The sequence below is a fragment of the Colletotrichum karsti genome (genome assembly GCF_011947395.1).
Source record: "Colletotrichum karsti strain CkLH20 chromosome Unknown Scaffold20, whole genome shotgun sequence".
Taxonomy (NCBI): Eukaryota; Fungi; Ascomycota; class Sordariomycetes; order Glomerellales; family Glomerellaceae; genus Colletotrichum; species Colletotrichum karsti.
In genome coordinates this window covers 113336-127807 of record NW_024065920.1, presented here as the reverse complement: position 1 = coordinate 127807, position 14472 = coordinate 113336, and the positions used below count along the sequence as shown (strand labels likewise).

Sequence of the window (14472 nt, the reverse complement as noted above, 5' to 3'; positions counted from 1 at the left end):
ACTGGGGATAGTGACAATACCGAGATTCAAGTTCTTAACCAAACAAACCGCGGTCAAATGAGCGTCTGATCAATCCGTTGACAACTTTCCATATGTCCAATGGTCGTTGGCACAAAATAGCAGCTAACATTGCCCTCTTGCTAGGGCTAGCTCCCTACTGGGATGAAGGTAAATCCACTAAGCCCGCTAAAAGCACCGAAGGATTTATCTCAGTTCACGGTTCAGTGGTCATTTGACCAAAGTTCTTCTCCAAACCCTCAACGTGGGCTTTCATCTCCCAATTAGTACAACACTGGCAAGAACCCGTGAAACTCGGTGGCTAGAGAAAGCCACGGGAAGCGCAATATCAATGTCACAGGGTATGGAGTCTCACACAGCTTCGTTGGTATAATATTTCTCATATCCAATACCCAGATCCATCAAGTTCTTTCATGGCTAACTTTACCGATCACCTGGAGCAGTATTTTCTGATCAGAATCAGAACAGTGTCGGCGACGATAGCAGCGGCGACGACAGAGACGGCAGCAGCGGCAACGCGGTTAAAACTGCTGCCTTGAGCCAAGATGGACCGCGCTAATTGCTCCCGTAAGCCAATATTTCACTCATATGGCAGCGCCCTTCCATCTTGCGACAACGAAAGACTTCGAGAAGCGTAAAGATGCCGTTCCAATACCAACCACTCCAGGGCGAAGACATACGTCTTCTCGCAATTGAGCCGGTAGAAGGGGGCAACTCCTCGGCTCCTATTCATTGCAGAATCGAGCATGTCGACTTGTCTGCCCAAGCCTCAAGCCAGCCGTTCAAGGGTCAGAACAACGTCTGGCCCGAGGCTAATTCAACCCGCGATGTTACCGCCATATTCAAGGACGCAGAGGACGCCATCGCCCTGAATCAAGCTGGCAATGACGGCACTCTTCCGGGAGATCCACCGCCAGAATGGAACTCCAATGACAACAACCTACCGTGGAGGCATGCTTGGGGAGATTTTCTAGCCCTCTCGTACGTCTGGGGCCCTCCGACTCCGGTTCACCACATCGTCCTGGAAGGCCATCAGTTCCCCGTTGGACCGAATCTGTACCAGGCTCTATTGCATCTTCGTCAAGCGCAAAGAGTCCGCCAAGGCTTCAAGCTATGGATCGACGCCATTTGCATCAATCAGGAGGACATTGCAGAGCGAAGCGCCCAGGTCGGCCGCATGAGAGACATATACGCCGCCGCCTGGCAGGTCGTCGTTTGGCTCGGGCCGGAAGCTGACGACAGCGAGCTCGCAATGTCCGCGCTGAGCTGGATAGCCGCCAGGAATAGGACACCCAGCCCTTACGACGGATTCTATCGGGAGAGCACAAAGATTGATGCACGACCGCTGTTCATCATCTGGGGTACCTTCAAGAGCCCGTTGAAGAAGGCAGTGTACAAGGCTTTGTTCTCCCTCCTTTCGAGGCCTTACTGGCAGCGGATGTGGATTCTGCAAGAGGTGGCTATGGCCCGTCCTGACGCTCCGGTTGTCTGTGGGAAGAGCTGCCTGCCATGGCGAGACATTCATGAAGCTGCCTTGTTCATCAGCAATGACGAGACAAGGTTCGGCAGAGAACTAGTAGGAAGCACTCGGCCACGCATATTGGAATCTTGGTCTTTCGAGTTTGCCAGAGACAGAGTTGTCCAGGAGAGGGACTGGTCTTCAGAGAGGATGTGGAATCTTCTGACAGATATGACCAAGGTTCAGCAGAACCAGAAGGAATCAACCGCAGAGGTAGACACGAGGCATCCCTTTGAAGTGCTTCAACCACTCGTGCTCGCCAGAGACGCGAAGATCACAGAAGAGAAGGACAGAGTATACGGCATCCTGGGTATCAGAGCCATTGCGGATAGGGTTCACATCGTTCCTGACTACAAGCTGCCTATGGAGGTCCTCCCAATTCCTTGGTAGCATTCACTCGCGGGTAACGGCGTGGTACAAATGGTACGCCGCCACAATGGACCGCGTGGCGTTGGCTAAGGCGATGCCGTCCTTGTACAGCAGCATCATGTGCCTGTACGTGATCAAGCCACACAGAACGGGGTTTCTCTTGAGCAGACGGTGCTTTTCCAGCTTCGCCTTGGCTTGGGCTCTGGACTTTTTCGGCACCTCTTGGAGCCTGGCCTCGAAGATGGGGTCGTCGAGCATTCGCTGGGAGTCCTTGCCCACCTGTCGCGCATTCATGTCGTACGGCCCCATTGATTCCAGCGTGCCCAGTTCCGTGTTGATGGCAATATAGTCCTGGACCAAGTCTTTCATTGCCCTCATTTTGTTAAGGAATTGGTCAATGAGATGTGTGCTGCCAACATCGAGGCCGAATCTCCATATGATATCCAGGTGCAATTGCGCGCTGAAAACAAAGTGAAAGGGGATCTTTCTGGTCTCGAGAGCTTCCTTGAAGCCGCGCAAGAGGTTGTCTTCGACTGGCCAGTCTTGGACAGACTTTATGACGACCAAGAGGTCCTCCAACATTGCCTTGAGATGACCATGGTGGGCGGCGTACCAGCTGTTTTCCATTCCGGGCTCGTCGGCTTCGTTTCTCGGGAGGATTGGACCGATGGGCTCGCCTTCTGTCGACAAGGCAGGGAGGATTTCTGCCAACATGTTGTAGGCATTCACGAAACTCCAAGAGCCGGCGTTATGCTTGAGCTCTGCAGCATCCGGATTTTTGGTAAGACCAAAATAAGAGTTTTCGGGGTTCGCCTGCTCTCGATAATGCGTGAGAATCGCCTGCTCCTTCAACGTCTTGTAGAACACTTCCTCTCTGCCTTTGAATTCTGAAAAGACGTCATTGATCATGTGTCGTGCGAGATCAAGAGCGGTGTTGGTAGCAATCGCCACAGCAACGAGATCGACTTCGTTGATGCCGTATCCTTCCATGTATTTACGCCAGAGCACTCTAATGCACATCCGGATGTCGTAGAGATCCCTCCACAGAAGTTGGAAGAAGAAAATTGCATCCTCGGTGGAGTCTCCGGCCTCAGCCTCATAGATGACATTCGGGTCGGGTCGGGGAATCTCAATGTCAGGAGCGTCAAGGAAGGCCTGGGAAGGCTCAAATACAGACAACCCTGCGAATCTGTTGGACAGGTGATCGAGGCCTTCATTGCTAGCCCGCGCTCCGTCAGCCGTCATACGTGGCCTAAGGACCTCGCGGACTTTATCGAGAATACCGAGGAAATAGTTGTGCTTCAAGTCACTAACAACATTGCGCTTCGCCCCATGCTCGGATAGCTTAGCGCTGAACTGGGCTCGAAGGGCTATGACCCGATTGAGAGCAGAAACGAATGCGTCGGGAACCTTGGCCTGTTTCTTGGTACTGATGAACTCGGCTAAAGGGACGAATTCCTTGACAGCGACGGTGTATCTCTTAGGGACAGCTGGCGCCGCGTCGTTCTTCTTCGCGGGCTTCTTCTTCTTTCCTTTGCCGTTGGTTTTGCCTTTATCCTTGGCCTTTGGTTGACGAGGCGTGTCCCCAGTCGCCGGGTCGGCAGAGGGTGCCGATCTGGCAGCGACCTCAGAGAGGAGGTCAGTTGGATAGCCACATGATTTGGCTGTGGTAGCAAGCCAGGACGCGACAATGTCGGTGTCCTGCTTGTACCTCTGGTAAGTGCTGAGAAGTGGCGCCGGCAGCATGACTTCAACTTGTTTGAAGAAGAGCTGAATCAAACAAGAAGACCAAGTTAGTTTGGCGAAGGAAGTGAAAGAAGACCTTCGGTGACCGCGTGGAGGGGACCGAAAGTTTAAGTGAGTGGGGGCCGGTACCTCTGCGACCCGACGTGATAGCAAGACAGTCTCACTTCTGCATGCCAATAGCTTTGACCGTCCACCAATAACATGTTCTATTTGAGGAATGGCTTACTCCCTGACAACAATTATTAAGAATTGCGTTGACGAGCAGAAATTTGACGCAAGAATGCTTTTACCCAGTAAGGAATTCCTTCTCGCAGTTCTTGGGCCTTGGAAAATGCCCCGGTACTTGAGCGGCAATAGTGGATACCAGACTCGGATCCGAGCCGGAGCTTCCACACGGTGCTCTACCGGGACAGTCGGGTAGTCGGGCATTTCATCGCTGGCCACCGGGGCTATTGTTGAAGCTTCATGTACGTCAAAGCGCGGAAACCTTCTCGAAGAAGAAAAATTTGGGACCAAGGTTCCTAAGTTTTGGGACTTCTAGGAATCATCATTTCACTTGTGGCGTGGATGCAATCATGGCATTGTCAAGCGCTTCAAACCGCGCATTTGATTCGATAACATCCGACTAAGATCGTTATGATGAAGCAGTCGGTGTACGCAGTCCGCGAAGAAACTCAAACACCCAAACTCCAAGAGGTATTCCCATTCCAAACCGACGCCCATTTCAAGGACGCGTACACCGAAAAGCAAAGAAAGACCCAGCATCATAGCCAGATCATCATTTGGCGAACAGACCAATGTGGCCGTTCAATCCTTCACCCCATCTTTAAAAACACACGTATTGCTAACCGCGCATGCACGCCGCAATGCAATCGAGGCAACTGGAGCAACATTGGGCCTGTGAGAGTCGACCGATCAGCAATGGGCAGCCTTACAACGTACGGCCCACGATGTGACCAGATCGTCAGAGCAGCGACTTACACATGACCAGGACTTCTTCTCCTCCTTTTCCCTCTCTTCTTTGGAGAGGGCGTTGGGGTTCGGCTGAGGCTGGGTTGGCTGCATGGTTTGCGCCGTGGGCTTGGGCTGCTCTTGAACCACCATTTTGACGGGATGTGGGATGATGCGCGGAGGAGGGATTGACGTGGAGTGTGGGTTGATTTGCGGTTGCGACTGCTGTGATGATAACCCGTTGTTGATAGATCGACGACTATGTCACTGAGAGTCAATCGATTGAGAAACCTCAACCTCAAAAAAAGACGCGAAAATTGCAGTGAAATCTTGCGGCAACGAGATCCCAAGAAATCAAAAACAAGGGGTTCATCCTCAGTTATATCGCAAACAAGCAATCCCCGATTCCCACCTCACCTCCTGCAGACACAACCAACAATCTCACCCCCTCGAGGCAGTGCAGCATCCCTCCGCCAAGGATCTCGTCCGTCCACATAATTTAACATAAAATTCGCCCAAAACGGGCCCAGAAAAAATACGCGGACTCTTTGCGCCTGGGTATTAGCAGGTAAGCGTCGTATGTCTTGGCTCGAGGGTTGCATGGACTGCGGGTTTCGCTTCCCGTCCAAATCTGCCAAGCGACGAACCAGACGGCCTCAATTAAATGGGATCGTTGATCGACGCGTCTGCGTGAGGCCGTAAGCCGGTGCCCCTGGATCATGAATTGCACCACGGCCGCCGTCATTGGGCCCCGGCCGTCATCCCCGGGCGGGTAGGTCGTGAAACGGAAACGATGAAACAACCATCATCCCGGCCGAAATCTCTCATACTGAGAGCTCTTGCCCAGTTCTCGGCGTGCGTGCTTGCAATAACAAAGCATTATTCGCTTTCTCGGCATCCAATCTCCCACGGTGGCAGTTCTGGCGTGGCATTCGCGCTGCAAGACGGCCCTCCAAAAATGATGCAGGCAGCAGTTTATGCCCCCCTGAGATGTTGGCCTTTCAGTGGGGAACCGTTCATCTGCTTCAGACGACTCCCGCCAGTGATCGTGAGGCTGAGCAGTTGAAACAAGATGAATTCTCGTGTCAAGTCGCCCTGAGACGACGAAAGAAAACGCCTCGTCAATCTTGAATTCAGGTCAGGCTGTCTTTCGGCGGTGGGTAGGGCTGAGACGGAGGCTCATGCCCCCGTGCCGTGAGTCTCAGGTGCCCTTCTTAGCTCGACAATACAATACCATCAATTGTTGCACGTGTTCGAGACTTCACAGACAGCTGCTATTGAAAAGAGCTAATTCAATTGGCATTAGAGACGGTTGTGTTGAAGATATGAAGCTCTCACCACTCAACCCTCAACTGATCGGATAGCGCTGGCTGCCACGCGAGGATCAACACGCCGTCCGTGCACAAGCTCCGGAAGATACGTACCGAAAGCCACCGTCCGTCCACTTTTTTCCTCGACAGCCTCGTTGACCTCAATCGCGCCCCGCCATACAAACGACCACCGTTCAACCTCACCCACCGACGTCACACTTACTCGCCGCCAACACACACGCGCGCCTCGCGAAACCACCTACCTCTTCCCCCGTCGAAAGCCACATTCACCCGAAAGAAAAGCCCTGCGACAAGCAGAACACAAGCATCCAAAGATGGCCGACGTAGAGATGGAAATCGACAACCCGCCCTCCCCGGGCAACGCCGCCGCCGCCGCCGCCGCCCCCCCGGCGCGCAACGAAGAGATGCAAACCCACGGCCGCGCCACCGCCGTCCGCTCCATCGAGGGCTGGATCGTCATGGTGACCAACGTCCACGAGGAGGCCGACGAGGAGACCATCCAGGACAAGTTTGGCGAGTACGGCGAGATCAAGAATTTGCACCTCAACCTGGACCGAAGAAGCGGTTACGTCAAGGTAAACTACCCGCTACTCTCCCCGGATGCTCTACGCCATCTTGAGAACAAGTTTCACTAACGTCTACATCTACCCAGGGCTACGCCCTCATCGAGTACGCGACCCTGTCCGAAGCCCGCGCCGCCATCGACTCGGCCCACGAGACGAAGCTCCTCGACCAGACCGTCTACGTCGACTTCGCCTTCGTCCGTCCCCCGCCCGGCGGAAAGGGCGGCGCCAACAACCGCGGCGGAGCGAGGGCCCAGAACCGCGGTCGCGGACGCAGCCGCAGCAGGAGCAGGAGCAGGAGCGCCGAGAGGGACGCCGCCGCCAAGGACGGCGATATCCAATGATCCCCTCACGCGTGTGGTCTAGGGCAAGATAAGACGATGGATGGAAAAACGCGCGGCATGCGCCACACAGCCCGCGCGGACGGAGGTGAATCTCGAATGAGAGAATGAGGTCAAGAACAAAACGACCTGCCGATGTGTTCGCGGTCTGAATAGAAAAGAGACCGCGGAAGATGACACGTCGGCATATGTTACATAGTCCGAAAAGGTGGGTTCACTCACGTACTTCCTCAGGTGGTGTCTGGGCGTTGCTGACGAAACGACATCACAGGCTACCAGAAAGTTTGATATGAGAAGTGCTACTACGAACCAAGACGAGCGGGGATTTAACATTTGGAATATCCCGAGTAGCCCCGTAAGGCCATACGATCCAATGCTTGATTGACCCCCGTGACACGCACCTTACACAACAGTGGACACTATTCCGCGTAGCATGAGTATGTTTGGTTGTCCATTGAGTAATCACGCCTACGTTTTGTCTAGAGCTCGTCTAGGGCAACATGCTTAAGGTACGGCAACACAACATGAGCCAGCCGGTGGTTGAGGTATCTCACAGAGCAAACCGTGTCCCCGCCAATCTCTCAAAAGTCACTACAAGTCACCACTTCAACATCAACGTTCAAAATCGAAGAAATCGAGGTCATAATCATCATTAATAAAGGGCCTGAGCCGTGAAGGTATTGGAACTCCCGAGTCCCAACCAACAAATCCAAAACGAACCCAACTTTTCGTTGCCCTCGAATTCGTAATCCTACTCCATTGCAATGCCTCATAATGCTCGTTGCTCAAATACAATGTTTGCGGGTGTATGCAAGAAGAGAAGCTTCCGTCGCCACAACCTGTTTTGCAGGGTCGAAACTCCCAATGGCTTAATCTGATGCAATGTAAGCACTGCTACTTCCTTCCCCACTGCTCACCTCACCTCCTCTCCTGCCGCCCGGCATGCTGCTGGTATCTCGCGGGTGAATCGTAACGCGCAGACGAGTCGTATGTACGGGAAGAATCGTATCCTCCAGGCGACTCGTACCTCGCGGCGGCCCTGGGCACATCATACCCGTCCCGTCCGGCAGGTGGAAGCGGCGCCGCCGCGGTTTGAGGTCTGCCCGTGACGGGTCTGTCGAACTGCTCCTCCTCGCCCTCCAACTCCTCCGGCGGGCGACTCGTGTCTCTCTTCTTGCTAAGGCTGAAGAAACGCTTGAAGCCCGCCGGCGCGGGCTGCTGTAGTATCGCGCCCTCCTTCGCGTCGTCCCAGAAGAGTCGTGGGACGAGAAGTCGGTATTGCGTCGTTATGCCGGTGGGATCCTTCGGGTTAACCTCGACGTTGAGGCAAATGTCCAGGCCGCCCTCGAGGTCGACTGCGAACTTGTCGGCCTGCTTCTGCTGCTTGATCGACAGTCCGGTGGGAGTGCGGTGGAAAGGCCTGGGCGGCGGCATCGCGGCTGAGCGCTCGGTACTCATAGTACGCGCGCGAGTCGGCGGGCGGGCGGTGAATTGTGACTCGTCGCCGGGCTGGTACTCGTCGTGGTGCGCACCGGCTCTAATGGGCGCACCTCTCATTCGCACGGCGGGCTGAGCCGTGAAGTATGAATCATCCCCAGATTGATACTCGTCGTGGCCTCCTCCGCGTAGACCCATGCCTCTGACACGGGGCTGCACGGCGGGCGTTCCGTCGTAGTGGTCATATCCGTAATGACCGTCTTCAACTGAGCTCACATTGTCGTCTTCATCTTCTCCCCACGATCCATTGATGCCACCGTCATCGGGCTTCGACTTCTTGCTGCCCTTACGGCTGAAGAAATTGCGCGTCAACGACATCGACCGCTTTGGCTTGTCAGGTTCGGCAGGTCGGCCCCCGTCGGTCGAGTTACGACGGGAGAGCCTTCGGAACAAGCCACCGCCAGCCTTGCCGCTGTTCGAGATTGGCGGGCGAGATGAATCCCGAGGAGAGTCTTTCTGAATGTCAGGACGGTATGCCGGTCCCTTGTTGGAAGAGAAACGCCGCAAGAGACCACCGCCGCGACTAGGAGGCGGGCTAGGGCTTCTATCGTAGGCCGACAGAGGCGGCGTGGGCGGCGGCGTGGTGCCGGGACTCCACTCCCGAATGGCACACCAGTTCCGATGCGGCAGGAGATGCTTGTTGTTTCTGGGTTTACCATCAACACCGTGTCCGAACAGCGGGATCATGTTCTCATCGGTGGAATCATCAAAGTGGTGGATCTTGTTGCGCTTGTTCAAGATGTCTGCCATCAGATCGGGAGGCGGGGTGTTGACGATGGCTGATGAGATGACGTTCGGCATATAACGGAAGTCCTTATGCTTGGGCAGATTCAGCTTGGGATTGGCGTAGAACTGGCCAACAGCCGCAAGGTGAACATCGCCACTGAGGAACGTGACTCTCACGGACTTGTCTGCCGACAGATCCTGCATGTCCTGAATGACAATCTCCCTCTCCTTCTTGTGGTTCTTGGCGGTCCAGTGGTCATCGAGATCGTCAAGAACCTCGACACCACCATCAATGTGGTTCAGCGTGTTGCCAAGCATTCCCAGCTTGCCAAGCGCCTTGACGGGATCCATAGCTCTCGATGTGAGACTAATCTGTTAGTGTGTTACAAGTCATTTAAGATGGGCGAAACTCACATGTTCTCCAGCCAAACCAGTCTGGGATAGGCAATCGGGACGCCGAGCAAGACAAGCAGATGCTGAGTTCTACCGCTTCTGAGTTCTTCGTAGCATCGGTCCATCATGTGCTGCCAAGTCTCCTCGCTCACAACATCACCCTCCGTTCGCTCCGTTCTGGCATCGACGGCCAACAGCGACACCTTGGAGCCGAGCTCTACGAACAAGCTGCGGCTCAATTCGTTGATGTATGGGCCTGGCCGAGTACCAAGAATCCAGCTGGGTTCAGATGCTTCCGTCTCTTGAGGGACGCTCTGATGCTGGAACAGCATGTAGTACTTGTACGCCACGTTGCCGAGTCCAGAGAATACCGGCGAGTTCATGTCGTGGTGGGCGTACGAGCCGAAGCCGTCGGAAATGTCGTGGTCGTCCCACATATTGACCATTGGGATCTGTGAGTTGGCCACGCCAAAGAGACCCTGCGAAAACCACATGCAATATCTCTCAAGATACGCCTTCTCTAGTTCGTCCTGCATCGTCGAGGTGAAAGGCGCATTGTGCTTGTGCAAAGGGTTCTTGATCATCAACCACTCCCGGAACTGCTTGCTCTCGTCCATCAAGCAGTCGTTGTAGATCTGATCACCACCGCCAAGCATAACATGGAACGGCTGCGACTGATGCGTGTTGAGGACGTCGCGCCACATCGGGTCGGGTCCGCTGAAGTCGTCGGGGTTGACGCTCATGCTGAAGCCGTTGCAGCTGTAGAACATGATGTTCATGGACTCTCCCGCAGCAGGAACCCAGAAGCCCATAGACGGGCCGCGGTTGATACGGTACGCGATCCGCTGCTGCTTCTCGCGGAGTTCAATCTCGATGTTGAAGCGCCAGAAGGTGTAGCCACGCTCCGCGTGCAAGCGGAATCCGCGAACGTCCTTGTACTTGGAGACCTTTTCGCCGTCAATCTTGACGCGCTTGCGGCGGCTCGAGAATGATCCTGGGTAATCCATCGAGCCATCTGCCGGTGGCACGTCAGGAGGGCTCTTGGTCTTCTCAAAGAGTCCGTTATCCGACTCATCTCTCGACAAGTCCTTGGCCTCCTCAAGGTGGTCGACTGGTCGTATGTAGAGAGTTTCTCCTCTTCTGCCCAGCTTGGGCATGCCAGCAATGGGGTCTACATACTCAGGGGGCAGATCCTGCTCCCCAGAGATGGTATGCGGTGGAGGTGGGAGCAGATCGAGAGGCTGCACGAACAGTCTCAACGTCGGTGCAATCTCGTAGGAAGAGTCGCTGTCTTGCGTCACGATCATCACCGAGCCACGCCATGTCGTCCTCTCGGTGGCGGCAGTGTTCCTGCCGCGAGGAGGTACCTTCTCATGCTTGAGTCCGCAGTATCTCAACAGCGGACCGCACTTGAGGTACAGTGGCGGCTTGAATCTCGTGGGAGCTACCAGCTGTTAGCATCATTTCTTCATCAATGACATCGTGAAACCCACCATTAGTCTCATCGTATTCACCGTCGAAGGCTTCCGCCTTGCGCGGGCGAGAGGCACTTCCTCTCCGCTTGCCACTGCCCTCCCACCACGGCGAGTTCTTATCAGCTGCAGGGGGCTGGTCGTCGTTGAGCTCAAGCAAAGAACCAGACAGAGTGCCAACTGTTGCTTTCTTCCACTCGTCAAGGTACTTGGGAGGCTTGTAGATGCCCTCGCCCGGGCGAAAGCTGTCTCGGCCATGGTACAGCCTGTTCGAGATGCGATGACCGCGCTCATCGTACTCCTCATCGTCGGAGTAGTACTCTCGGTCATACTGTCTCCCGCGATCCGTCGCCTCCTTGTAAGAGCCGTGGCGTGGTTCATCCCCTCGGGCGCCCGAAGCAACAGGCGCATAACGAGGATCATCCTCATGGTCGTGCTCGTAGTCTCGACGGGTCGTAGGGGCCGTCGCACGTCGTTGGACTCCTCCCATGTCGATTCCAATTAACCTCGCAGCCTTACTGGGGATGCCCGCCCGTCTGACTTCTTCATGCGTGGCGTCCGGGGGCAATGCCTGTTCATGCGCCGCATGCGACGCCGACCTCTTGACGGGAGGGCCACCCTTCGCAGCCGCAGATTCATCCAAAGCTGCGTTGCGGAACTCAATGTCGTCGTACTTGGCCTCAGCGTCCTTCCGAATGTTGAACCACGGATCATTCTTCGGCGCCTTCTCACCCTTTGGCTGCTTCTTAAGCTTGTTGCTACCGCGTCTGGTGAGTGACCAGCTAGGTCTTCGAGAACTGGTCACCGGGGGCGTCGGCTCGGGACTAGACTCTGGGCTCTGTTGCCTTTCAACCGCCGCCGTCGGCAAGTTCATGTCATTCTTTGCTGCCCGTTCACGGAAGCTCAAGTTACGTTTAGGGATACCCGAGCTTGAAGCTGGCGCCTGTCTGGGTTCCTCACGCAAACTAACGCTTCTCTGGGGAATGGCCCCGGCAGACGGAGGGGCGTGTCTGGTTGCAGCCATGGCGGGGGCTCTCTGCTGATACTGACCAGAACCGTACTCTTCATCCACAAAACGCGGCTGCCGTCGCGCATCATCAAGAGAGACTCGCGCTGGCGCATGCCGCCTATCATCGTGATAATACTGCGTGGGAGCTCCACGAGGAGCAGCGACATTGGCCTGTTGCTCGGGCGCCGGGCCCCTCCAGTCATCATCGTCGTCGTACGAGACGTCACTGAACCGCACCTGAGGAACAGGCGCAGGAGGCTGCGGCTGCTGTTGTGGTGGTTCTGGGAGTGGCCGTTGAGGCTCTTGCTTGATCAGCGGTGGTTGTTGCGGCGGCGGCTGCGAGCGGGGTGCGCGGTGTGATGCCTCTGGAGGCTGTAGGAGATCCGGATTCTGCGCCGCCGCAGCAGCAGCCTTCTCTCTCGCCCGGCGCTCCGCAGCCTCCACACGAGCCCGCTTCTCCTCTTTTGTGATACTGTCGAGCGTCAGCTCGAGTCTTTGAAGCGGAGAGCGGTCGTTGGCGAACTGTCTGGATCCTCCTCCCGAAGCCTTTCTGCGGCCTTCTGACCTCCTCCTCGTCGAGCCATGCGATTCGCGGCGCTGTCCCGTCTCATCGTTCGTATCGAGTGTCCGCTGGGACCGGTCGAGCGGCGGGTACTCGTCCTGTCGTTGCGCCTGTTGCGGCGGCGGGGCCTGCCTCTCGGGCGCGGGGTCCCTGTAGTACCCCTCGGGATTCATGTCAACGTCGTCACCGTCCTGGCTCACCAGCGGGCTGGGATATCGCGGAGGACGAGGTGGACCTTGGGCGGGGTGCGTGTATGGCAATCCACCATTGCCGTATGGATGTCTGAAGCTCACGGGAGGACCCTTGGGCACATCGGGCGCAGCTGGAGGCGTGGCACCCACGGGCAGAGACTCGTGGTCGACAACCGGGTAGTCCTCTTGCTCTTTGCGCTCCCGACGTCGTCGTTGGCGTCTCTCGGCTTGCTGGTCCTCTGGGTACTGCGACTCGCCGTAGGGGAAGGTCGGCGGGCGCGGGGCGAGGCCCTGGTCGGCGAAGTGTGAAGCAGTAGGCGAGGCAAAGGGGCTGAGAGTCGAGTCGGTGACGGCCTCAGTGTTTGTCGTCTGGAGAGAGGTGCGATTTGACTTTGGGGGAGGGACTGGAAGAGGACGACTGCCCGAGGCTTCGTCGGCTGCCGAGGGGGCCAGGAGGAGATCGGCGGGAGAAGGTTTGCGATCTGGCAGGCTAAAATCCTCAGACTGGCGTCGTTGGCGTCTGGCGGACTTGGGGCCTGACAGGTCGCCCCAATATGGTGCACTCGGCATGGTCGAGGAGGGCCAACTTTTTTCTTTCTTTGATCTGCTGCCGTTTGGGAATAATTTGGTGCAGCGGCGCTATAATCGGGCTGCAGGGCGGCGGCTATCGACGTTGAGAGAGGGCTGGGCTGGACACGCGAAGGACCGGTGAGTCTGTTCGTGCGTGCGTTGTACCGTCTGTGGGAAGCAGACAGCTACGATTTACTCGGCAACTAAAGCGTCAATCTAGCAGTAAGGTAAGGTAGGTAGGGACAAAAAAGGCCGGGCGTCAGAGACATATGCAGCTTGCCATAGCAGCCAATGCGATGCAGACACGCGCGCGCAACGGAGGGTCGGCGGGATGCAAGACAGGGCCTCTCGTAAGTGAGTCGCCGAAGTTGCGTTGAGGTTTTCCCTTATGGAAGGAGGGTAATTCACTTGAGTAGGAGATAAACCAAGTTGCAGCGAAAGATGCAGGCTGGAGGTTGGAGCAGAAGGAAAAAAGAGGAGCTTCGTCGTTTTTTTTTTTCACCCTCTCTCTGCTTCGATGCGACTCAAGCATCGAGGCTTATAAAATGGCGAGGTTGACGGGTTGTGCTACGGCGTCATTTGGTCACCTACTCGGGTTAGCTATGGGGAGCTTGACCAGGGTTGAGGGCAGCTTGGGCGGAGATAATCCTGGCATCGGGACATGGGTCTTGAGTCTGTTTCTGATCCTGCTGCCAAACCACGCCTGTCATGACTGTCATCGATTGGGCTGGCGAGAGCTTGCCTGGGCCCGGCTACGGGAGAGGTAGGGAAGGTATCCGTAGCGGGCAGCTCCTTACGAACAGCCGAGACGGGGTTGATGGTTGACGGGGACCAACCTTCCAAGACGAAGGCATGACGAGACGGTAAGAGAGCAAAATCATCGAAATGATTAAAAAAAGACAACACCGAAAAAAGAGGCGGTCGGAATGGAGCCACTGAAAGCGCTCTCCTTCCCCATTGACCAGTGACCACGACTCCAATCCCATGTGCAGCTTACATGCGCCCCCCATCGCACCATATTCTGGTCCATCGGATGCCCAGCAAGCTTGCTACGCGCTGCAGCTATCCATGCCGGCTTCCTTGGCTCTGGCATTTAGTATGCGTATCCATACCTAGGGTATCCGTAAGGTAGCAAAGCATTCATTTTTCCCGTTGGGCCAAGGTGCAATAATCCGAAGATGCATGGGACTTTTTCTCGGATGACGGTCAATAAA

General features: G+C 55.8%; 4 protein-coding genes across 4 annotated transcripts; 2 read left to right on the top strand and 2 right to left on the bottom strand.

Moving 5' to 3' along the window:
• Positions 1-658: 658 nt before the first annotated feature.
• On the top strand, positions 659-1927 carry CkaCkLH20_06643 (heterokaryon incompatibility protein; the record flags this gene model as incomplete). Its single annotated transcript, XM_038889360.1, has 1 exon — positions 659-1927. The coding sequence occupies one exon, from the start codon at positions 659-661 to the stop codon at positions 1925-1927; it is 1269 nt and encodes a 422-aa protein (XP_038745172.1).
• Positions 1928-1930: 3 nt separating this feature from the next.
• Positions 1931-4756, bottom strand: CkaCkLH20_06642 (uncharacterized protein; the record flags this gene model as incomplete). The annotated part of the gene is made up of 2 exons (XM_038889359.1): positions 1931-3676; positions 4634-4756. 2 exons carry the CDS (start codon positions 4754-4756, stop codon positions 1931-1933), a joined length of 1869 nt encoding a protein of 622 aa, XP_038745171.1.
• A 1492-nt stretch (positions 4757-6248) lies between these two features.
• CkaCkLH20_06641 (RNA recognition domain-containing protein) lies at positions 6249-6841 on the top strand (the record flags this gene model as incomplete). Its single annotated transcript, XM_038889358.1, has 2 exons — positions 6249-6509; positions 6587-6841. 2 exons carry the CDS (start codon positions 6249-6251, stop codon positions 6839-6841), a joined length of 516 nt encoding a protein of 171 aa, XP_038745170.1.
• Positions 6842-7756: 915 nt separating this feature from the next.
• CkaCkLH20_06640 (uncharacterized protein) lies at positions 7757-13258 on the bottom strand (the record flags this gene model as incomplete). Its single annotated transcript, XM_038889357.1, has 3 exons — positions 7757-9428; positions 9476-10898; positions 10948-13258. 3 exons carry the CDS (start codon positions 13256-13258, stop codon positions 7757-7759), a joined length of 5406 nt encoding a protein of 1801 aa, XP_038745169.1.
• Between the last annotated feature and the right edge of the window lie 1214 nt (positions 13259-14472).